A 26080-nucleotide genomic window follows, 5' to 3' on the forward strand; every position below is an offset into this window, starting at 1 on the left:
GGCAGAAAACTGCAACTGTAGCCCAACATTTTTTTTTATTTAAATGGACACTACAGGGAGGAGCGAAGGAGCAATGGTACAGAGGGTGGTGGAAATGGAAAACTACGCAGAGCTGCGAAATCAAAGGGCAGACCATGGAAGAGCTGAATGTGAGCAGTAGAGTGATACAAATCATATTATCAAGTGGATGGTAAATAAGGTGAGCGCCAAGGGAGGGACAAGCACATGAAAAGAAAGGAAAGCCTTTGAAAAGAAGCAAGCGAGACTGCCAAGGAAACCAGCCTTTGGGAAGCAATGGGCTGGCTCAAAGTCCACAAGTATTGATATTATACACAGTAAGACTTTAATAAGACATTTAAAACCTTTATGCAGGTGAGACCTAAAAACAGTGTTAAGCTGATGACATGCTACGTGAAGGAGCTCTTGATTCATTAATTCCAGGGTTAAAATGCTCATGTTATGTACAACAATAAGTGGTGCACTCATCAAAGTGGTCTTAACTGTAAATCTCTGAGGCAATAGCATAAGGTGGAAGAGAGCTAGCTTCCTGCCAAATTTGATGCAATTCCTTTCAGCATTTTTTGTGGTATTGCGTTCCACAAAAGTCTATGAAAAATGCAAAGGGAAATCTGGTTTTGGGACTTCCCTTTTCTCTCCTGGCCCTTCACAGATCACCCCAAAACTTTCCAGGAAGGAGCTGAGATGGATTAACTTTTTTTGTTGTTGTAAAGTTTCGTGAAGATTCGTCAAACTTGTCACAGTTATCAGCCTACCAAAATAATTCTCTTCCTTTTTAAATCACACCTAACTCTAAATACCCACTGACGACCGCCAGTCATATATGCAAAAAAGATGCAAGTAACTCTGGGTAGTTCCCACTTTTAGGGGGATAACAGCTTCTTTGTATGGAGCACCCTATAACGGATGTATGACGGTACCACGCGTACTTTTACAACGCGTACCGTTACAACGCTACTTTTACCACGCAAGTCGTTACCACGACTTGCGTGGAGGGGCGCTGAATAGTAAATTTTTTAATTTACTATTCCAACTCCAGTCCCCGTGGACTCTAGGGAAGGAGTTGGATAGTAAATTAAACTATTTACTATCCTGGAGCGCCCCCCAGCGCAAGTCGTGGTAACGACTTGCGTGGTAAAAGTAGCGTGGTAACAGTACCGCGTTGTAAAAAATGCGTGCTAACTGCCGTATACCCCCTATAACACCAGCGAGCCGATGCACTGAATCTGCTCAACTCAAATGTCTGCTTTTCTAGCAGAGTTTTTAAGCACAGGATTAGCACAGTGCCATCCATATTAAGCTGAAAAATGACAAAAGGCTTTTACCCCTACAGGAACAGTATTACAGCTTTAGATGATTAAATACCATAACATAACAGAGAAATTATGCAGTATAATATGCCACATTGTGTAGCAGTATTGTTTCAAAATTCTAGCATTTTAACACACAATATTGTCTAGGCAAAGCTTTCAGCAGTTTAACAACCTGAGTATTTCTGTCTACAACTGAAAGGAGGCCAGCCAACCTTTGCTTGTTAGAGGTGTTGTATACAACAAGGGACGTGCACCCTACCAATTGCGTTACATTTGCTGGCTTCAATGAGACTTACTTTCTGCCGATTGAGGCACTATTATTTTTTCTTCTTCCCAGTTGTCCTTGTTGAACTTCATGCCATTTATAACTGTTTCCCTCTTACACACACTTCAAAGAAGCCCTTTGCACCTTTGAAATGGATGTTTCTTTTGACAACAGATGGCATCTGCTTTTATTGTAACAGTTGTTATCTGCTTTCATATGTATTTTCACTAAGACATGGGTGTAATTGCTTTCTTTATGAGATGGGATTTTTCCGAAATGTGACTTTTTCACACATGGGAAAATTAACTGATTAGCTCAGAATCACAGGGGTGTTGTGCCGAGACCTAACAAGCACTGGCAAAGCCAATAGGTCTCACCTTTTCTTTGTGTTCATGCTGTACAGAATGGGCATTGCGGACTTTGGCAATGATTTCTGCCATGATGTATTGCAGCATGGCTAAAAATATGAATAAAAAAAGGACAAGGATACGTCTAGCGCTAATCCATGTAAAAAAAACTCATTACCCCTGGTTGCATAATAGCGCCTTTTAAAATTAGTTTTAGCCAGACTGCAGAATATCCACACTGCAGTACAGCATGGCTACAAAACAGTTCCAATAGCTCTCATAATCAAGAACAATTGGCTTTGCAAATTCTTTTTTTATTTTGTATTAATGATTTTCAGCTGAACAAGTAGTTTCACACAGCATGTATTACAGGAATTGCCTATTACCTAAAGCCTGTCCATACATCTTAGAGGAAAGGGGGACAATTAATGAAGTGTTAGGTATGGGGAGATTGTAGCTTAGCTATTGCAGGAACGGCAAATTCTCGTAATCCAAGTGTTTGGTAACGGTGTGGATTGTTTCATTGGAGTTGGAAAGGTTCTCGCCTTCAAGTGCATACCCCGACTGCAGAATGCTATTATGGGATTTAGTAGAATTGTCTCATTTGGCTGCTGTATTTTTTAAACACTTATTTCCAGCTATTAAATTCAGTGCCAGAGCAGATACAGAATGATTTATGGCCAGTAGTTAACCATGAAACAAGTCCTACCATTCAAAACCGATCACCTTCAGCCCACAACAATTTGTACTGTTGCCCTACAGATCAGCACGCCTTCTCTGTCACTTGATTTCTTATGGTGACACAGGGGCAGGTAAAGTCTTCCCCCAGGGGGCCTCTAAAAATGTCATATGTGGGAAGATGTGAATCCGAGAAGGTTTTAGTTGACTGGGGAGGATGGCCTTTGGGAGCTGCAGGTAATCAGGATTTGATCTTGCCAAAAAGACTGCCTGGGAAACCGGGGGACAAGCTCAGGAGCCTACGAATTGGTGTAGTGTGAAATCAGTGGTGTAACACAGGCTGCTGCAGCCCCTGCGGTGTGGGGGGGGCTGAGGGGGGGCAAGCAAGCTCCAGGAGGCCCCCTCAGCACAGTACTCTGGCCGGACCGCTCCTCATTGAGTCCGAAGGGGTCCCCTCCACGTACCTTGCAGGGGGGGCCCTCAAGTTTCGTTATGCAGTGATGTGTAAAATGGGTAGTGATGAGAAATCTCAACATGAGGGGTTTTAAGATTCCCAGATCCTTGTGTGAATATGTCATTCTGGAAAGGTTTTTTCTTTGCATTCTGGGGCTCATTGTCTTGTTGTGATATATATGGCGTCAAGTCTCAGAACGCAAGAAAAAAACATCTCGAAACAGGACTGCCACTGGAAAGAAAGCTTGAGTGGCCACTTGCTACACCCTAGTTCTTGCCAGTGGACCAAGAAACTAGTGTCTTCCCAACATCTCCTTTGCGGCACTGTGGAAAAAGCAACTGGACTAATTAGTTAAACAATGTACCCTGGTATACCTTGTCATGTTAGCAGCAGGGGCATAGCCAGAGCCAGTGGAATTATGCTATTGTGTGGCCACAGTGTTAATTGTACATATATGGGTTTGCCACATTTGCTACATAATCCGTCATCTGCTGCATTAGCTGCAGATTTGAACCCCAAAAAAAATACTAGGTCCAGTGGTTCAAAAGGCACTAAAAACGCAGCAACACATGTTGCCTCACAGTGAAAGGCCCAATGTAAAGGTTGATTGGTCAGTTTTGTTTTGCTTTTATAAATATTTGGGTGTTAAACTAGCACTAATGAAGTGCAACCTATGCCCAGAGAGTATTAACAGGTGTACAAATGTCAAAATAATGAAGTAATACTCTCACCAAATGTTCCACAATACGCTGCATAATTTGCCTTTTCTTACTGCATAATTTACTCAGCCCTGCTGCATAATTTGGGCTTCCCCTGCCACGTGATTCCAGTGGCAACTATCAACCATTCCTATGACATTACAGCACTGTCTTAATCTGAGTGTCGTCCTCTGGTTCTCAAATTTCCATGCCACAGTTGTGTTTTTGCTGCTTTACAGTGCATGGTGAGTGGAGATGTGTTCAGTGTCTATGTTTGTAATGGTTCATAGTAGTTCATGTGCAAATAAAGTGTTGTGTATAGATGGGTGCGCTGTTTTTCATTGAGCTCAGCCTATTCAGATTGCTTGTTAGCCGACATTTTTTTTTTCTTTTTCTTTTCAGAGTTTTATATAGCGCGAACTAGAGCCGAACTGAATCAGGTATCAGAGCGCTTTACATAGCACCAGTTACGTTACATGAGGACACGCATTCATTTTAGGCACAGGGAGATTAAGTGATTTGCCCAGAATCCCAGGAGTTTTTTTTTGTTGGCGTCGTTACCGAGACTCGAACCCAGATCCCCAGGTACGAGGTACATTCAGATAAAGTTGGCCTCAACACACCACACGGTGGTGTGGTGTGTTGAGGCCAACTTTATCTGAATGTTTCTAATATTCAATGATGTCCCTTAACATGTCATGTTTGATGTAATATTTGAGGTCATAAGCAGTACAAGTTAGTTAGCTCAGCTTAACTAGTATTTTTTTAATCAATACCACAATATAGAAAAAAATACAAATATAATTCATGAGGAGATTCAGCGAACAAAAAAAGGTAATAGATACAATGAAATATTATATAATAGGACCTTAGGGATTCGGATGCCATCAATTAAAAAGCAACAATTGATATCATACGGCATACTTAAAGTGCAAACATTCGTAGTTACATAATCGGCTGTAGCCTACCGCTCGGTCTTTTTTTCAACTATAAATCGGGGCCAAGATACATTTGCCTCATTTTCTAGCCCTCGGGCCCTTACTTTCATACACCCACTTTTCTAGATTAAAAATAGATAGCAGCCTTCCAAGCCATTGTTTGAAATGTTAGGGCAATTAGCTATGGTTTTTTTAAGTGATATTTTCATCTAACTATAACCTCACTTTAACCTTAGGTTTTTTCAGTGCCTAGGTTTTTTATGTAAAGTGAGACATTTCTACCAGATCGAACTATAACATTACTTTAAACTTTTATTTTGTCAGTATGTTTCCAAGATTTTCTCATTGTAAAGTATTTCTACCATACTTAACTCTATGTAGTAAACCCTTCGCTACGTAAAGAGACGTGAGCATGTGGAGAGAGTGAAGAGCTGCACAGAGACTGCAGCCTCTGTGCAGTAGTGGCTCACCCACCTACTTGGGCTTGTCAGGAGGTGAGCTGTCCATGAAGAGTGGCGCGTAGAGCGATGGTTGTGTGTAGTTGTGACTTTTCCTCCTAATGCGGGTTTGGATCTCTGGAGGGAGTGGGCACTATGCACAGCCTACATAATGAGAGCGATAACTGCGCATACTACGGGCTTACTCACTTTAAATACCCTTAATTATTGCAGCAACTACACTATTGAATGGGTGTACAGCTACCTATAATGGCACCATTTTATATGTGCTCTGATGTCAACGAATACTGTTTTTATTTTGTTGCTTCTTTACCAATCTTCCATTTATGGATGAGAGGTTACAATGAAAGTATTACAGAATTCCAGGAAGTCACTCAGCTTTCCTATTCCTTGAAACATTGTATAGAAAGTACTGTTCAACCTTTGATCCTTTACTGTGCACTGCATCTATCTAAATGTACGTTTCACTTTTAGATGGGCTACATTTTGAAAAAAAGGCCATAATTAAATGTCAACTTAAGGTTTACTTATTGTAGCTTTTTAAGGAATGGCTGAATCGTAGTGCAGCCACTTTTCAAGAAGAACAAGCTTTGTTCATTAATCTTGAGACGTTATATGTTTTGCTATATACACGAACAATATACTTTGAGAACCTGAAGAGTGAGGAGAGACGAACAGATGACTGGTGTCAAACACATCCAGATCAAGAGGTGGAGAAAGATACTATTAGATGTGCTAAACTGAGAATGACATTTCCAGCAGTCCTTTTAATATACATTTTTTGTCTTTATTATTCTGTGACTTGACTATTGAGATATTTTGCGGCTCAACCCTAGCTGGAGAGCAGCAGAGTGTTGCAACTCAAGGCCTAATGAGAGGATTCAAGCTTGTGTACTCTATTCCAGGGAGTAGGACGGTGTTGAGCCTGCTGGGCGGTGGGAACTGAGAAGCCCCTCATCTGTCACTGGTTACATGGTTTTTCAAGAGGACTGTCTTCACCTCCAATCTGGTTTGCAGGAGCAATGCGCAATCCGGAAACGCATGACCATGTTGTTTACAGATTCTAGGCTCGTTGCTGGAGAAGGCTCGCCCTCTGCAGTTTCCTTTTGTGCACTTCCAGTCCGGCAACACCTTGTCTTGTGTCAGCCCCAGTGTTGCATATTTGTACCTGGTGAAGAGGTCGAGGGGGGCTGTGTGTGACGCAGCAGATCTCGAAGACAGTGCAGTCTTGAAACGACAGCCAGCCTGGTTCTGTCAGGGCGGAGGTGACTTCGCTACACCTCTGAAGCACTTTTTCGTGAGACATGCAGTGCTGAAGATAGATAGAGGCACTTTATAATAGGTTCAGGGTGAATTTTGGTAGGCCAACAAACTGGATGTTGCCACTATCGCAGATGGCAAGAAGTTGTTACTGAAGACTGCATAGAGTACCCTAGACATGCTGTTTTGCAGAGACAGTTCCAAGCTCTCTGTTTTATTGGGGACATAATCTTGAAGGCGAGTTTGGTCTCTGGGGCTCCAACCCCTTTGACGCTATGCCTGGCTTTTCCGGGGATGTCCAAATTACCCTTATGGACATTCCCTGTTTGGCGACAAAGCAGACAACACGCTAAAGCGATTCATTGACTCTCGGGCAACAGCCAAGTACCTGGACCTCTCCACCTACCCTGCGTAGTCTGCTGTTCACCCCTTTCGTGGCTACGGAAGGGTGCCCCGCCACGTTCCCCGAAAGAGCCACAGGCCGGCGCAAACTGTTCAGCCCGGGGACATGGGACCCACCGTCGTGGGTCTGTGGGCCAGCGTGTGGGCCAGTCCACCACCTCCCCCTCTGCAGCAGCCTCCAAACCCTCCTAGTCCGACCTTTCAGGGCCACCAATCAGCAGTGGGCGGCTGAATACCCCATCAACTTCCCCAGTGGTGCCCCAGCACGTCGGACATGTGGGTTTTGCAAATAGTCAGAAGGGGCTACTCCCTCCCCTTCGAGACTACACCCCCAGCCATGCCACCTCAGCATGTCGGAGGATCATATGGCCCTTCTCCAACAGCACGTTACGGCTCTCTTGGCCAAGGGAGCCATTGAGCGAGTTCCTGCACCAGAAGCAAGTTGTAGTTGCTATTCCCACTACTTTCTGGTACCCCAGAAGGACAAAGGCCTGCATCCTATCTTGGATGAGAGGGACGTCAACCACTTCCTCCGGAAGGAGAAGTTCAAGATGTTGACACTAGCTCAGGTCCTTTCTGCACTCGACCATGGAGACTGAATGGTGGTGTTGGACTTGCAGGACACCTATTTTCACATCCCAGCCCTGCCGGCCCACTGGTGCTACTTGCGGTTCACGGTAGGCCACAAGCAATTTCAGTTTACCCTGCTCCCCTTTGACCTTACCAGTGCCCCTTGGGTGTGCAAAAAGCGGATTGCAGTGGTCGCAGCTAATCTGGGTAGATCAGGGGTTCCAGTCTTCCCTTACCTCGACGACTGGCTGTTGAAGGTGGGCTCGCCCCAGGCTGTCGTCTCCCACCTCCAGACTACGGTGGACCTCCTGCATTTGCTGGGATTCTCTATCAATGTGCTGAAGTCACACCTGACTCCCTCTCAGAAGCTCCTCTTCATCGGAGCGGTTCTGGACACAACACAGTTTCGAGTCTATCCTCCCCACAGCGAGTCCGGGATATTCGGGCTATGATTCCGATCTTTCAGCCTTTATCCCGGGTTTCGGTCAGGGTGACCCTGCAGCTACTGGGCCTGATGGCCTTGTTCATCTTGCTGGTGGATCATGCCAGGTGGCATATGCGGGCTCTGCAGTGGGACCTGAAGTTCCAGTGGACACAGCATCAGGGGAATCTGCCAGATTGCGTTTAGATCTCAGAGCGCACTGCATGACAATTGCAGTGGTGGCCAACGGACCAGGATTGGGTAAACGGCAGATCCCTCTCCCTTCCCCAACCAGAGTTCACAGTAGTGACGGATGCATCACTTCTGGGGTGGGGGGCCCACATAGGCGAGGCAAAGATCAGAGGTCACACGTCTCTGGTGGAGTTCAGGCTCCACATCAACCTTCTGGAGCTTCGGGCGATCCATCTTGCACTAAACGCATTCCTTCCCTCTGTCCGGGAAAGAGTAGTGCAGATGTTCACAGACAACACCACCCCCATGTGGTACTGCAACAAAGAGGGCGGATGGGGTAGTGGACCCTATGTCAAGAAGTTCTCCGTCTCTGGACACGGCTGGAACATCATGGCATATCCTTGGTGGTTCAACACCTGCCAGGGCGGACAAACTCAGCCCCAGGTGCATGATGGATCATGAATGGGGTCTTCACTCAGAGGTGTCGCAAGGTCCCTTTCAGCAGTGGGAAGAGCCTTCGTTAGATCTATTCGCCACTGAAGAGAACGTGCAATGTCAGCAAGTCTGCGCGTTGGAATTCCGAAGGCGGCACTCGATAGGCAACGCTTTTCGTCGCAAGTGGAGTCGCAGTCTTCTATACGCCTTTCTGCCTATACCACTTCTGCCCAGAGTGCTGAAAAAGATCAAGCACCACCAGCCCCAAGTCATCCTGGTGGCTCCGGATTGGGCATGAAGCGTTTGGTATCCTGAGCTGCTACATATGGCCATCGATCCTCCGATCCGACTGCCTCTTCGGGAGGATCTTCTGTTGCAGCAGCAGGGGACAGTCCTCCACCTGGACCAGTCCAGCCTCCACCTCTTTGCGTGGAAATTGAACGGCAAAACTTCCACCCGAAGTCTGTGATGTTATCTTGGTAGCCATGCGTCCCTCCACTAAGATGGTATATGCCTGCAGATGGAACAAATTTGTGGCATGGTGCACAGCAAAGGCTGTTGGTCCCCTTTCTACCCCTCTTTCTGAGGTTCTCTTGTTCCTCCTTTCTTTGGCACAGCAGGGCTCTGCTCTGGGCACTCTAAAGGGCTAGCTCTCTGCCATTTCAGCCTTCCTTAGGCTTCCTGTTCAGCCTTCTCTATTCAAGTCCCCTGTTGTAAATCGCTTCCTTAACGGCATTACTCATCTTCTTTGTCCTAATTCTCTTTGTAATGCCCCAGTGGGACTTGAACCTAGTTCTAACCTATCTTATGTGCACTCCCTTTGAGCCACTACATAACTGTCCCCTTAGGCTTCTGACCTTAAAGACTGCTTTTCTGGTTGCCATCACCTCTGCACGCAGAGTGAGTGAGCTCCAAGCTCTCTTTTCAAAATCTCTATTTCTGACTGTTGTCCTTCGAACTTGTCCATCCTTTCTTCCCAAAGTGCTTATTCCTTCCACATTGCTCAAACCATAACTTTGCCCACCTTCTTTCCGCATCCTCCTAAGGAGGAAGAGAGGCTCCACCGTCTGGATCCAAAACATGCGCTTTCCTTCTACTTGGATCGCCCAAAACCATTCCAGGTGGATGACCAGCTCTTTGTTGGCTACGTAGGCGCTAAAAAAGGTTGGGCTGTACACAAACGGACCATCTTTAGATGGATCGTTTTGTGTATCAAAGCTTGCTGTTCTTCGGCAAAGAAGGAGCGTCCTGTGGGGCTAAACGCTCATTCCACCAGGGCAATGGCAGCTACCACTGCTTTGGGACAGGGAGTCCCCCATAACAACATCTGTCATGCAGTGACTGGGGCATCTCTGCACACATTCACGAAGCACTTCTGCCTGCGCAGCCAAGTCCAGAGAGACAGCTTTTTTGGCTGTTCTGTTCTCCAGGACTTTCTGGTGTGAATTTGGTTGGCAGACCCATCTCCGGAGTTGGTATTTCTGGGGTATCTATTCACAAGGTAAGAAATCTATAACTCTCTCTTTCAGATGAACAAGTTACTTACCTTCGTTAACGATATATCTGTAAGAGACATATATTAGTTAAATATTCCTTACCACCCCACCCTTACTCCCCGTTCGGTGAACTGACTTCTAGGGTTAAGGATTCTCTGTATCCAGTCTGATGCCTGGGGGTAATTCACAAGGTATCATTACCGAAGGTAAGTAACTTGTTCTTCTTCTCTATGAAGTATCCCAAATTCATGATGACCAAAGACAATGGCTTGTTGTCCATCTACAGATGGACACTGTCCTATATATATATATATATATATATATATATATATATAGGCCCCTTGGGCAAAAAGCTGATGAATAAAAGTCTGTTCTGATGAGTGTTTTTCTGACAATCATCATGTATTGCTAAAAAAATGTAATTTACATTTTTTGTCATTTACCGATTTTAGACCATTATACCAAGTTGTACCAAATAATGTTACCCTATGTATAAGTCATGCCTGTTCATAGACAAAACTCATTTCATCTTCCTTGGATATCTAATAAGAAGCACTTGCATGAATGTGTGTAAGGGACACAGCATTTACAACACTGTTATGACATTGCGATACTATTACAACGCGGGCATTACAACAACCGCTTTGTTGGTATTCCATGCATTTACATAGCAAGTCATTACAGCGACTTGCACTAGGAGGCGCTGATTTATTGGAAATAAATTCCAACACTTTCACTACGGTTGTGCATACTGGAGTAGGAATTGTAATTAATACTATTCCTAAGTCCTGCGCGCCCCCTAGTGCAAGTCGTTGTAATGACTTGCGATGTAAATGCATTGCGTACTAACAATGTTGTTGTTGTAACTACCTCGTTGTAAAAGCACGCGATGTAATGAGACATATTCGTGTGTAAGGATGTGAGAATATGACGAGTGTGTGGAGAGAAATGTTTTTCAAATTTGGTAACCAAATCATTTTTCCATATGAAATCACTGGTTTATTCTTTCTAGAATTTTCTATATGGATGTTAATGTTTGATTTTCTGGATTCATTTATATTTGTATGGATTTCAGAAATTAATAACAGCCCCCCTGCCACCCCCATTCTCCTGCATTTCATGCTCCCTTCACATGTCCAGGGGCTATAGGCGACACCTAGATACACGGTAGCTATAGGGCACAGAAAGTAAACCAGGCTTATTTGAGCTTTGTTTAACTTCTGTTTCTGAGACTGCCCTTACCATCCCTTAGGCCAGGGGTCACAGGGGAAGTGCAAGGGTCGCAAGAGGCGAACCAAGGTATGCAGGCGGGGGCCTTAAATGACATCATCCAGAGGATGGGAAATTGCGGCCCATTTACAAAGCCACTCGTAATATGAGCTTAATGTGTTCTCTAAAGTGCACAAAAGTAAAAAATACAAAAACATGCAAATAAAAAAGACACCAGCTATGTAAATCTGAGCACATTGTCCTGGCCACGCGGTTCAACCGACAAACTTGTTAACTCGGGGCAGAACCACGTTTTTTTTATCACATGAGCAGTGGACCCAGGGCACAATGGAGAGCCAATAAGTTAATGCATCTTCAACCTCACTGCATGTGGCTTTGGCAGATTTCGTGGTAAAATCCAGAAGGTGGTTCTGTTCCCACAAATTGTGACTAGATTCCTGAGTGTGAAGCACATATATAATGTAAAGATGAATCCAATCAAAATGTACATTAGGGCATTTGTTTTCCAATATACTTCACACTTTATTAAAAATAAATTCGCACACATTGCAGTGACAGCAACAGAGGAGATTTGTACGCGAGTCTTCACCTGCATAGATCTCAGCAGTTAAACAGTTGAACGTGAATTTGTGCAAAATACCCGGTCTCGGATAATAGTTTATTTATTATGTGTATATGGCCAGAATTGACTATCTCCCTTTCCTTATCGTAAAGATTGAAATATGCAAGATACAAATATATGTATACATATCAGCTAACACCTTATTTTCTTCTCTCTCTTTCAGTTAATCAACCCAAACTTCATACAAGAAGGTGAGTACGTTTTTGGACTTAAAATCCTTTTAATTTGTTCAGAAATCCCTTTGTGTGTCTGAATTTTGCTATGCACACATTATTTCACGGGCACCAAAAATGCAAATCACGTGTTGCTAGTGGAGCTGTACATTGTGCTTTAAGAAGCTGAAATGCCTTCATGAAATAAAGGACATAGTTTGTCCTCAAATAAATCCATCTCTAGAAATGTACATCTACTCTGCGGCCTAGGGGCATAGTTCTTTCTTGGTCCTTTGCTGCCACCCAGTGGGTAATGTTCCGAATACCAGACGTATTTTCGCAGTGGGTTCTTCAGACCATTGTGAACCGTAATATGTGAGCTCAGTTGTGCCAAAGGTAAAATGCGGGAGTAAATTAAATGATCCTAATTAACAGAAATATGTTCTGAGCAGAGGCGCAACTAGAGCCAAATTTCGGGGGGGCTAAGAAAAAATTTCGGGGGGGGTCTGAACCTTTAATCAGTAGGCAGAGTAGGGCTGCAGGGGCTCTTAGAAGGGGTGAAACAACTGCAAGGCCTTATTAACATTCAAATGGTCTTTTAAAGACCTGTGAAACGTTCGGGTGCGGCTCTGTGTGTGCCCGGGATCTGTCTCATCCCGGGCTGCCACACACGACGGGGGGGGGGGGGGACTGAAGCCCGGTGAGTTCAAAGGGTGTTGCGCGCTTGGTTCTGAGGACATGTAAGTGATAAGCGCAGACAATGACGTACTCCACTCCTCGCCGTGGCAAAAATCACACACCAAACTCTGGAGTTCACTTGATTCACTGGAACTTTGCTACGACCCGCCTTAGGCTTGATTAGTAGTCATACCCCTTGATGCATATCTCGTTTCTGTCACCCATATGGACACATATATAGGCGCTGTGACTCCACTGTCTTGACTCAGGTTACCTAATATAAGTCTTCGTTGCTGCTGTTCTCGTTTCTTTTCCTTTCCTCTCGTTTATTTTCCTTTCCTTTAACCCTGCCCTTTCTTTCTCTTCTTCCTTCGTTATCTTTTATTCTCATACTGCAACCATCCTTCATGATCAAATTGCACATGTGTGGATACAATGTTCATTGCTTACCGATTGAGAACCCTCTGTTTATATGATTTTGACATATTTCTCCCATGCTGTGTATCTTAGGTTGCATTATCTTCACAAATGTACCTCAGTGTATTTCTTTGCCTTTAATCCCTGCTTACTTGTTTTTGTAAAACCTGCTTTCTTAATAAAAAAGACTTGAACTTAAAAAAAAAAAAGAATATCAGATTCATAATAGCACGAAGTGTAGTGGTCGGGTGAAAAAGACGATTTGCCAGAAGCGAGTGCCTTTCCTGGGAGGGAACAGAAGGGAACACTCTTTAGATAGCATGCAGCTGCAGGCCGGGGACTGGGAGTGTGGAGGTTCTATAGGGAAACCCATTTCCTTGTGAAGGAAGTCATGAAGCAAAAAATGAACAGACCCTCCTTTCCTTTATTCGTGTGGCTGATGGGAATAGGTGTGAAAATCTACGACTTGCATTCCGTTCAATTCCACCTTCATAGGATCTTTGTGAATCCTGGAAAAGTCAGAAATCTCTGCATATAAGAGGCATACACCTATAGACAACTTACCTGTACATTTGTTTAAATTCTGAAAATAGGCAGAGTTCAGGTGCTGTAAACCACATGTGCGCGTTATGCCCAATATTGACCTTAAAAACTGTCTCATGCATTAAAATTGCTTCAGAGTAAAACTGCAAGGTGTACTGTCACTATTTTAGCACACAGAAAATCCACAACACCCTCAATGAGGTCCTAAGTTGTTAATGGTATGCATGCATTTCGGCGCAGACTTGTCCTACATTTTACCCACTACTACTTCCCTAACCAAAAACTAGCAGTGGAGAGAGCAGGGGTCTAAGCTGTATAACTGCTCAATAGAAAAAGAAAACCCCATAAACTGAGGTAGGGGCACTGTGCGGCCACCACCAATGACATATTAGAAAATAAAATGAAAAGGGCTGTGCTGTGCCCCACCACAGAGCAAAAAAACACAGGTTGAAGCGGGGCAAGAGAGATACAGAACTGAGGCAGGCAGCAGCATGGCAAAGGGCCATAGAGCCAAAGCCGGCTCATTTCCGAGGAGGGCTCTTCCTCAGTGGCGTATTGTCCCCCCTCCACAGTGGGACTGGACCCGCACACCCACAGGTAAAGTCAAATGTAGGCATTATAAGGAAGACAAATAAGGGACAAGTGCAGCGAGGACTGGAGGGAGTGAACAACAGGGGGTGTGCTGTAGGGATATACACAGCATGAAGGTCACTTGTGTAGTGTCTGTGGCGGTAACCGTCCCACATTGGACTGTCCTAGGGCTGCTTGTGATATAAATGCTAAGCAGTCGTGCTGATCATGGCCACCTCGGTGCATGCTCAGTGGCATACTGGTAGCAACAATATGTTCCTCTGTCACACAGAATGAAGAAAACTGCTGTAGCCTGGAATATTCAGTTCCTTTCAACACACTTTCGTAAATAAATTATTTACACTATCATAATTTCTATAAATAAATAAATATCAAAAGGGTCAAGCATAAATGAGGAGCAGAGTCCGTGGTATTAGAGTCAATGGGCTTTATTGCATTAACTCGAGTTAAGGGAGAGCTCCAGCGCCAAGCGGGCACAGGAGAGTTCTGAGCTTTATTCACCAAGTACAATATTTATACATTCTTTGCATACATAGGGAGGAGCCCTCCAAGCAGAAGGAAAGAAAAAGATATGAGCATGTAGGCGTTCACTGTAATGAGTCATAGGTGGGTGGGTGCATAGAGGGGGCAGCAAGGTCAGCTAAAACTCGCAATGCCTGTTTGCGTAACTTTATCAGACTTCTCCATGAGGGCTGTTTCCTTTCTGTTGGCCAGGGAGGGCCCTGGGTGTCAGAGTGACTAGCATGTCTGGTCTTATCTCTAGCTCGGGGCAGCATGCAGATTGCTACCATCTGTAGAAGTGTTGCTGCTTCATACTAGCAGTTGGTTTGGCCCTTCCTGTCCACCCCTTGTGTAACTGTCTTGGAGGTTTCCCTTGACATGGGCCCCACTTATCTCTGAGAGCCGACAGCAAAACTGGGCCTTATCTCTGCAGAGGGGCTTCTGCTCGCCTCCTGCTCGGGCCAGAATGCAGCTTTATCAGGTCGACCCTTGTTTGACACTGTTAAGACACCCCGGGCTGGGCCTCTTCTCCGTGACTGCTCAAAAAAATATCTAATGTGCTACAGAGAAATGTAACGTGTGCCTTTTTCAGGGTCTGGCATGGAGGGGCCTGGTGACAGAGAAATAAGGCCTCTGAATGTGAAGTAATGCAGGGGTTTTTATTCAACATGGCAGATGGTGAGAGGGTAGCGCGTGGGGGCACGAATACATATAAATATGTAATTTTCCTCATTCCCTCCTTGTCCCCAAGCGCACCCCTCTAATACACCTCTATTTTCATCAGGCCGTTAATGTGTTCTTGCAACATGATCTTTTCATTTTTTCTGCTCTGCATATGTGGACGGGGAATGCAGGCAGTGGCGCACAGACCGCAGATGGCCGGGCCGCATTGGATGCAGAGGCAACAACTGAAGATGATAAACAGTATTGATCCTACTACAGTCAACACTTTCCATCCCCATGTTGATACTAATCCCCACAACCAGCTGCTTAAGAACCATTCTCCTTTATCCATGTCTAGCTGACTTGACATCTTGTGTAGCTTGGCAATGGCTTGGTATACCGTAGGTGCGTTATTTGGAATAAACACACAACAACTCGTGGAGATCAATCTGCATACACCACCACGGTCAGCCAGAACGATGTCTAAAACAATGCGATTTTGTAGGGTCATGAGTCTATCCGTGACCACCTCGGCTGTGAGATTAGAGAGGGCACCTGCTGTTGCATCTATCGTGTTTTGCACCACTCGTGTGAGGTGGCGGATGTTCCTGCTGTTTACCATGGGACCCCAAAATGGAATGACTCAGGCAAAGAAGTCTCCCGCCTCCTGCCCTGCTGTATCTTCTGTATCTATGACCCCCCTTCGCCGTCTGTTATAGACAGTCAGAGGCTCAATTTCATGATAGTCCGCAGGGGCAGTGTAGGTGGGGGGAAGGAGAAAAGCAATGTAACAAGTGCCGGACCAGCCCTGTGGGAGCCATGTATAACCTTTATCCCCACATATGAAGTAGGTGCCCTGTGCGGCTATAAGCCGTGTATTGTTTGTTCCATTCAAATTGACTGTGTGATTGCAGATGCTATCACCCATACATATCTTTCCTTTACTTTGGACACAAAAAGGGGCTTTCGTTGATGCCACAAAAACAGGTGAAACGGATCTTTTTCTCCTGTCCATATACTGATAATATAACTTATTAAATCTGTTACCGTGGTCAGCATAGGCTTCCTGCTCTAGTGGGGTACCACATGCCCTGTTCTTTTCACCTCGCCAACATAAAATGTATAGGTGATATCTGAGCTGAGACTGCTCTTTTGTATCCGTATTGGCCATATAGGAAGCTTTGTTTGTTTCCCACCAACCGGTACAAGAGCCTTCATAAGAAAAAGGGAGAGTGATGAAAGGCATGCCTTTGGCAACTGTATGGGGAAGAAGACCCCACACCCAGCAGTTGGATGTGTTTATGGCCAGTTGATGCTGTTGTAAAAGGGTGATGAAAGTATTGTTCTTAAATTCATTTCTTCTGTTCTCTAAGTGTACTGGGAGCTCAACATGTGAGTGTACTATGGTGGCGTTCTGTGAGACAGCAGGTGGATAGAGAACATGTAAGAGCCAGCCAATACTTATTACCACAATGCTCATAAAAAGTACAATAATCAGAGACACTATACATCTGCTGTGTAATAGCTTGCAGTATTTCTTTCTCATATTAGTCCTTTTTTCTTTACTGTTCACTAGTTTATTCAAGTCAGACATCATGTTCAGCCGCTTCACCACCGGGTGGACTTAGACAATCAAACGTCGACTGACCTTCTAGATCTCAGTTTGGAAGTGTACTCTTGCTGGGGAGTCTTTTCCAGAAAGGGGGCTCAAAGTCTGTACTGTCTTTGTTTTTAGCAAATGTTCCGGTAGTCCCAAAGTATTTTTTACAGTGACTGGCATGCAGCCACCCCTTTCTTCCCTCGACTTTGATGGCCGTCCTCGTCGTCAGCAGGACTAATTTTGGTGCCTTCCACCTGGGGTCCAGAGGGCTCGTCCGGTCGAAATTCCTTATCAGCACCTAGTCCCCTGGGGCTATGGCATGGTCCTCGACCTGGGTGTTGTCAGGGAAGGCAGCGGCAACCTGCGAACGGCAAGAGAGTAGTGCAGACATCAAGGAAGCCAGGTAATCTGTGAGCATAGTACTGTCAACATCAGTTATTCTTTTAGGTATTGGTGTACCCCATATATTCGGTGGTCTTCCAAAGACCACCTCATATGGGGATAGGCCGGTTCTAGAATGAGCTACCATGCGCATGTAAAAGAGGGCAACCGGTAAGGCTACCATCCAATCCACGCCCTTTTCTGCACAGACTTTAGCTAATTTTGTTTTGAGGATCTGGTTATGTCTCTCTACTAGACCTGCTGCTTGGGGATGCCTTACACAATGGAACTTCCAGGTATATCCCAACAGAAGGGACACCTGTTTCATGAGCTCAGAGGAGAAGGGCTGGCCATTGTCTGAGTAAATGACACGTGGCAACCCGTATCTAGGGAAGAACTCCCTCACTAACTGTTTGGCTGTTGTAACTGCAGTATAATCTGGGACTGGGTAAGCTTCTGTCCATCTGGTTAGGGCACACACCACTACCAGGACGTACTTGTGACCTCTACATCTGTCCATTTGAATGTAATCCATTTGGAGAACCTCAAAAGGGTGATCAGGGGGATGAACTCCACCCTGTTCCACTGAGATGCCTTTTCCAGGGTTGAATTGGCAACAAATCATGCAAGTCTTCACTTTCTGCTTTGCTGCCGCTCGCAAGTGTTTGTTAAACCAGATATTCTGCAGGCCATCCAACATTCCCTTCTCTCCCAAGTGTGCCGGGCTATGTGCTGTCTCTATTATCACCTGTACCATAGAGTCTGGGAGGAACCATGTCTTTTTGTTTTTAGTCATCCAACCCTGGTCAGTCTGGACCCCTCCTTGTTCAATCCATTTCTTTATTTCATCTGGAGTGGCATGGGTCTGTATATCTTGTACATCTTTGGAGGGATCCCTGACTGTCATAGTCCTTGTCAGTGGTAATACCTGTGAGTTTGTTATGTCAATTGGAGTCTGAGCTGTCTGTTTAGCAGTTTGGTCTGCCAGGTCATTACCTTGGGAAATGACATCTGTGGCCTTGGTGTGTGCTTTGCATTTCAGGATCGCTATGGCTGTAGGTAGGTGTATTGCTTCTAACAAGGCCTGTATGAGAGGGCCATGCTGTATCTTGGCCCCGTGTGAGGTCAGAAAACCTCTCTCCCTCCATAGTACCCCAAAGTCATGAACTATCCCAAACGCATATTGTGAATCAGTGTAGATGTTAACCCTTAACTGTTTTGCTCGTTTACAGGCTTGCGTCAAAGCAATGAGCTCTGCTGCTTGTGCTGACAGGATATCTATTCTTTGTGTCTCTATGATCTCATGGTCAGTAGTTACGGCGTATGCTGCCACTAATTCTCCTGCCCCTGTTCTCATGCATGATCCATCTACATAAAACGTTATGTCAGGGTCTGGGAGTGCAACATCTGTCAAGTCTTGTCTTGGCTTCGTCACTACATTTATTACTTCCACACAGTCATGGGGTGTGGTGTCATCTGTGCTTGAGGGTAAAAGAGTGGCAGGGTTGAGTATGTTACATCTTTTAATCTCTATGTGGGGTTGAAATAGTGTCAGCTCGTATCCTGTCAATCTTGCTACAGTCAGGTGTTGTGTCTGTGTCCTATTCAGGAGAACTTCCACTGCGTGTGGTACTTGTACTGTCAGGGAGTGTCCCAGCACTATCAAGTCACTTTGTCTTATGGCCAAAGCTGTGGCCGCAACAGATTTCAAGCATGCTGGCAGAGCCTGTGCTACAGGGTCCAGTGTACTGGAAAAATAAGCACATGGCTTGTGTTTCCCTGCTTGGTCTTGTGTGAGAACAGATAGTGCTGTTCCATCCCGCTCTGTCACGAACAGGGTGAAGTGTTTCTTGTAATCAGGAGTGGCTAAAACTGGCGCTTGACATAACGCCCGTTTTAGTTCCTCAAATGCTAGGGTGTGCTCTGATGTCCAAGGGAGGATGTTAGAGGTGGCCGCCTCCAATGTAGTCAATTGTATGAGTGGCTTGACTATGTGGGCATACTGGGGAATCCATTGTCTGCAATAGGAAGTAAGGCCAATGAATGCACGTACTTCTTTCTGTGTTTTGGGTTGTGAAATGTTGGAAATCAATTTAATTCGTTCTTGTGTCAGCTGCCTACCCTCCTTGGACAGCAAGTGCCCTAAGTAAGCCACTTGCTGTTCACAGAACTGTAACTTCGAAGGGGACACCTTGTGCCCCTTGTCCGCCAGAAAGTGAAGGACCGTGAGGGAAGCCTTTTCACAGTCAAGTTCTGATCTTGCTGTGATGAGAATGTCATCCACGTACTGTATTAATGCTGTGTTGGTAGGCATACTTATACTGTCAAGTTGTCTCTTTAATGCCTGACTGTAAACACTGGGGCTTTCTGTAAAGCCTTGGGGAGCTCTTGTAAATTTAAAGCTGCGTCCTTTTAAACTGAATCCAAAAAGATATTGACTGTCAGGATGTATTGGAATGCTGAAGAATGCATTCTTCAGGTCAATGACCGTGAAAAATGTTGCCTCAGAATCAATGGCAGTAAATAATGAGGAAATGTCTGGGACCACTGGGTATTGTGGGACCACACATTTGTTCAGTTCTCGAAGGTCAACTACTAGTCTGTAAACTGGGGGTGCTTGAGGGTCTGTGCGTTTAAGAACAGGGAGGACGGGGGAGTTACACACATTCGAGTCTGTCTCCACCATCACCCCCTGTTCAATGAGTTCTTGAATTATTTTTAATAAGGCTGTTTCAGCCTCAGGTGGAATCCTGTACTGTCATATTCGGGGTAGGCCTACTCCTTCCTTAAGAGTGACCTCGTGTGGTGTTATATCCATGTAACCTACGTCAGTCGAACCTTGTGCCCATAGATACTGTGGGACATCCTGAAGTCTGGGATCAAAATCTCTAACCGTGAAATGCCCTTTGAAATCACGCAAAAACAGTCTTACTCCTTCTGGTGAGCAACATATAACTGCTCCCAGTTCTTTTAGGGTCTTTATACCTAGTAAATTTTCTGGACATGTCTTAGTGAGTAGTAGGTCTGTGGTGCGTGTCAGTGGACCCACCCCTAAAGAGACTGGTTCTGATACTTTGTTGACAATTGGCTTTCCAGAAAATCCCAGGGATATATTCTGTGAGCCCGAGAGAGGTGCCCCTGGGACCTCGTCATGACTGATGGTAGTCCTGCTTGCCCCTGTGTCAATCAGAAACTTTCTATCTTGGCCCAGCAAACGAGCATGTACATAAGGACCCTCTTGGTCCACAGGAACTGGGATAAGGGGCAAGCAATCTTCCCTCTCGAGGCTGTTTCATGAAAAAGATTGGTATTCTGGGTAGTCTGACTGCGTGTACTGATACATTTGAGGTACAGCGGCAGCGGGCGTCTGGACCTGCGGCGGGGTGGGGACTTGTCTGTTGAGTGTTGTACTGTCTGGGTGTATAGGGCCGTTCCTTTGTTTTACCTGTGGCTATATTGTGCTTTAGGACGGGGCATTCCCTTACAAAGTGACCCTGTTGTTTACAATAATTGCAGGTCCCTTTAGTGGGTGCGGTACCATTCTTGTTCGTGTTTGCAGGTACTGTTTGGGCAACTAGCACCTTCATTTTTGTATCCTTCATGCGCTTCTTTTCTTGTTCTTGCTCTTCCCTTATTCTATTTTGGTGGTATTGCAACATCTGTAACATTTGTGAGGGGCTATTTGCTTGCCAAGTGCTCTCAACCTTCAGCACTCTATTCCTAATCTGAGGAAGGGCGTTATCTACCAGTTTGGTCACAAAAAGGTGGGGATAGGCCTCACTACTGTGTTTTAAACCACTGTTGACAGCGAAGCATTCTTCCAACCTAGTGTAGTAATCGCTCGTGTCTTCCTCTGGTTTCTGTTTACAGGCTGAAATTGCATCCCAGTCTTCCTTTTTAGTCGTCAATAGTCTTGGTAAAATTTGTATAAGGAGTTCGGGGAGCCCCTTAATTTTTTCACCAAGGCCATCCCCCGGGGCCCTACCTGCATCTTCAGCTTGCAACTCTGCCCACTTCAACATTTTATCTCCCACATCCCAGTCTTTCTCTTTAAGTTTCTCGTAAATGCCTGCTGGTAACAAGACCTTTAGTAACCTTAGGATATCAGGGTAAGTATAGTCTCCTATGCGGAGTATATCTTTTATTGCTCTGTGAAACCCCCCCGGGTCTTTATCATGGGAAGGTAACAACCTCTTCATTTCCAGTATTTCTAGCTTGGTGAGAGGGGTATAGACATATACCCGCTGGACAGAGCCATCTTGTTTTGTTATGGGGTGGACCTCTCGCAGAGGGTACTGTCCTCTGGGGCGAGGATCGGGTGTCATTGAGGCGGACAGGAATTGTTCATATTGGAGACGCAAGTCTAAAATGGTGTTAATCAGTTCTGGGCCCTGTTTCATCCATCTATCTAGTATTACCTTTTCCAGTATTTTATATAATTTGCCAGGGTGGTGATATTGGCTGTCATACAACGTGATCAAGTGTTGGACCATATAGATGCTGGCCAGGTGTTGTTCGAGTGGTGGGAGGCTCAGGAACATCTGGGCCACTATGTCGGGATTATATACATGATGTTGGGACACCCACTGGGTGGCCGACCGAGCCAACTCCCTCTCATGTGGCGTGAGGGGTGGCTCGTCGTCCATCCAATGGTCTAAGGCCTTTTCAGTTGTTTGAAACAAATCCTCAGGAGAGATGTGTGTTTCCTGGTTAACCCTTGTTTTCCTGAGGTCGATGGTGTTTGGCGCCATTACAGTGCCGTGCTATGCCCAGAAAATTCATTTTGTCTGGCGTCTCGTTATTATCCCCTTCCTCTGACACACTATCCCTGCCTTCCTTCTCGGCGTTACGTATTGCTAGTATTTTCTTTTTAATCTTATTCGTCATTGCTTCTGTCTGCGCTACTTTATCATGTTTACCATCATTGATGCTGTCGCTCCACTCTATTAAACTAACCTCCACGTCCCCATCACCCTCATCACGTTCCCTGATCAGACAGTTGACAATAAAACGGAGGATGTTGTTCTTAGCTTTTACTTTTCTATTTTCCATAGCTTGAGCTACGCATTCATGGTTCCGTCCTGTTCTGATGAACTCATACAAGGCATCTAAATGTGTATTCATATCAGGCAGTCCATCTAGCTCTGCGATGGCTTGCCTTACTCGTATTGATATGGCGCGCATTGGACCAGTAATACCTGTCTGTAAATCATATATACATCTAGGGAGTTCAACGTCATCCTTTATTTCCTTATCCCCCCCCCTTCCGCACCCCCGGAAACCTGTTGTTGGTCCTGGACTGGCTGGGGCGCGGCCTCTGGTGGGAGCGGGGGAAATGGTGCGTCTATGTAGGCTGGGGGTGGCTCTGCTAGGTAGGCGGAAAGGAATGCCTCTGGTGCCGTTGGTTTAATTTTAAGGGGTACATTTTGGGGAACTTCCTCTGCAATCTCCTCTGAGAGTACAGGGTAGATACCAGCAACAAGAGCATTTCTTTCCCTATCCATTTGTTCCACTCGAACCTGTTCACCCTCTTCTAGTAACTCTTTTTCTTTTGCCTGTTCTGACATTTGCCTGCTTTTCTCTGCTTTGTTAAGTTCTTTCAGGGCCCTCCTATTAGCCTCTTTGCGCCATAATTCAATGGCCTCTTTCTGCGAGGGCCTCGACTTTCTTTTCCATAGTTGTTCCTCTACTCTCATAATACATTCTGAATCCCATGTGCCGGTCGCAGGCCATCTATGCACCGTCTCTAGATCCTTTGTGTAATCTACCCAGAGGTCTAAATAGAGAATAGCGCTGATGCCATGTTTGTTATACATAAAATGGCCGGGAGTATCTCTTGGCGGGACATTAACTGCCTTTTCTAATATTCCCTTTTTAGTGCCTATTTTACGCAATTTTGAAAACAACGGCATGCTGGAACCTAACTAAAACAATTTCAAACTCAAAACATATACAACATATACTTATGTACTGGAATACAGTACAACCATACCGGTCTCGTGAAGGAGACACGTCTTTACCGTGTTCATTAAATGAACCCGTCTTTATGCGTTCTCAGTGGTACTCACCGGGAAGCAGAACTTGAAGACCTGGTCATCGGACGCTTGACGCTTGCGCAGGAATGGCGGACCTCTGAAGACCTCGGACTCGGCTCTCTCACGGGTTGGGCTCTGGGTCAGGACGCTCCGCAATCTTCCTCACCGCCTCGTGTGGATGTCTGGTCGCAGTCTGCCTCCTCCGTGGGCCTGAGGGAGTTGGCGGGAAGTCCCGCTGGCGTGTACACTTGAAGTCCGTCTAGGCTGTAGAAGGGGGCAGGGGCCGGACCTACATCGCCGGCGCGTGGGGAAGGGGATGCGTCCCTGTTCGGGCGCCAGATTATGTCGTAAATAAATTATTTACGCTATCATAATTTCTATAAATAAATAAATATCAAAAGGGTAAAGCATAAATGAGGAGCAGAGTCCGTGGTATTAGAGTCAATGGGCTTTATTGCATTAACTCGAGTTAAGGGAGAGCTCCAGCGCCAAGCGGGCACAGGAGAGTTCTGAGCTTTATTCACAGAGTACAATATTTATACATTCTTTGCATACATAGGGAGGAGCCCTCCAAGCAGAAGGAAAGAAAAAGATATGAGCATGTAGGCGTTCACTGTAATGAGTCATAGGTGGGTGGGTGCATAGAGGGGGCAGCAAGGTCAGCTAAAACTCGCAATGCCTGTTTGCGTAACTTTATCAGACTTCTCCATGAGGGCTGTTTCCTTTCTGTTGGCCAGGGAGGGCCCTGGGTGTCAGAGTGACTAGCATGTCTGGTCTTATCTCTAGCTCGGGGCAGCATGCAGATTGCTCTCATCTGTAGAAGTGTTGCTGCTTCATACTAGCAGTTGGTTTGGCCCTTCCTGTCCACCCCTTGTGTAACTGTCTTGGAGGTTTCCCTTGACATGGGCCCCACTTATCTCTGAGAGCCGACAGCAAAACTGGGCCTTATCTCTGCAGAGGGGCTTCTGCTCGCCTCCTGCTCGGGCCGGAATGCAGCTTTATCAGGTCGACCCTTGTTTGACACTGTTAAGACACCCCGGGCTGGGCCTCTTCTCCGTGACTGCTCAAAAAAATATCTAATGTGCTGCAGAGAAATGTAACGTGTGCCTTTTTCAGGGTCTGGCATGGAGGGGCCTGGTGACAGAGAAATAAGGCCTCTGAATGTGAAGTAATGCAGGGGTTTTTATTCAACATGGCAGATGGTGAGAGGGTAGCGCGTGGGGGCACGAATACATATAAATATGTAATTTTCTTCAACACTCCAGGAGTTGTATTACAATAAGTGCCCCTGGGGCGCAACAGGCGTTTGCGCCTGAATTGCGTGCCCCCCAGGCACTTCGGTATTACAGAAGGGGACGCCGACGCTTGTGCATCTTCTTCACTAATGCCAATAGCGCTGGCGCACTTAAAGCGCCAGCACTACCTTCAGAGGGTGTTTCCTCATTTGCATAGGGGTGTGCCCTATGCAAATGAGGGAATTCCTTTTGCTCTGCGCCGGTGCCATATTACAGACGAGGGCGCAGAGGGAAAGAAGCTCTCATGAGGCGCACTGACAGTGCACCATTTAAAAGGTGGCACACTGACAGTGCGGCTCCTGAGAGCAGCCCTCTGCAGGGGGTGAAGGGGTCCCATGGACCCTCAGACATCCCCTTTGCATGCAGTTGCAGTCTCTGACTACACCCGCCTGCAAGGGGCTCTCTATTCGCCTGTAAAAGTGCAGGTGGGTGCCTCCTGCACTGTGAAAACACGGAGCAGCTGCTTTGTGTTTTCACATGAATGTGCTGCCCTGGGGGTAGCTCATACATCATAATAGGGTGCATTGTCCTTGTTTTCGCCTGGTGCACCTTTTAAAAAGTGCTCCTGGCAAAAACAATGACTGTGCGTAATAAGGCCCCAGTTTGGCAGTGCGCCCATATTTCACTTCCTATCTTCTAAAAGGATGGGGTGCACATCGTTCCAACTTGTTGTTTATTTTTCTATCCATTTAGCTGAGCTTAAGATTAACTCGGCAGCATGTTGGTGTTGCGTTCTCCAAAATGTATGGGGTCAACCCTGTTAATTTTTGTAAGCCCTAAAAGGAAACTTCGATCCTTTCAATGCAAGGGAAAACTGGTAGGTGTCTCTCCCCTCTCCAACTGAGTTATGCTTGTATGAGGAAGCGTTTTAGAAGTCAGAGAAGCCTTTCAAAGAACCTCTTGTTTTGAGCCAAAAATATGGAGTATTGAACCCCAAAATCAGTACACAGATGCTAAAAGTATTGTTATTTTAGTACAAACACATATTTACTACAAGCATGTTGGACGGAGTGCTGAAATTTTTCAGACACTCACCCCCAGTCACAGATCTGGGTTGAATCCATCATCATTCTTTAGCTCACTTCACCACCTTGGTTCAGACTCTGCTATATGCAGATCAGTCTTGACCCGTGCCTCATGGGAACAGACCAGCCTGAACTGCCAAGCCAGGTCTTCCCTGAACCAGAAACAAGCATCCTAGGACCGGTTTCTGTGTAACACCTTTCATCAGCCAGGCTCACTTGAATCCAGTGGCAAAGTGAGGAAGGGACCCATGTCTGGGCATACCCTGCCAACTTAAGGCTAACAAAGCAAACACAAGGAGATGATGGACGGAGTGCTGAAACTTTTCAGACACTCACCCCCAGTCACAGATCTGGGTTGAATCCATCATCATTCTTTAGCTCACTTCGCCACCTCAGTTCAGA

General features: G+C 45.7%; 1 protein-coding gene across 9 annotated transcripts in view; it reads left to right on the forward strand.

The window, feature by feature from the left end:
- Positions 1-26080, forward strand: part of KALRN (kalirin RhoGEF kinase) — a 1598314-nt gene that overhangs the window by 1540645 nt on the left and 31589 nt on the right. For all 9 annotated transcript variants that reach the window (XM_078682047.1, XM_078682045.1, XM_078682043.1 and 6 more), the window contains one exon: positions 11961-11988. In XM_078682047.1, coding sequence (XP_078538173.1) covers positions 11961-11988 — 28 coding nt within the window. The remainder of the gene's footprint in view (positions 1-11960; positions 11989-26080) is intronic.

This window comes from Lissotriton helveticus, chromosome 3_1 (assembly GCF_964261635.1).
Source record: "Lissotriton helveticus chromosome 3_1, aLisHel1.1, whole genome shotgun sequence".
Taxonomy (NCBI): domain Eukaryota; kingdom Metazoa; phylum Chordata; class Amphibia; order Caudata; family Salamandridae; genus Lissotriton; species Lissotriton helveticus.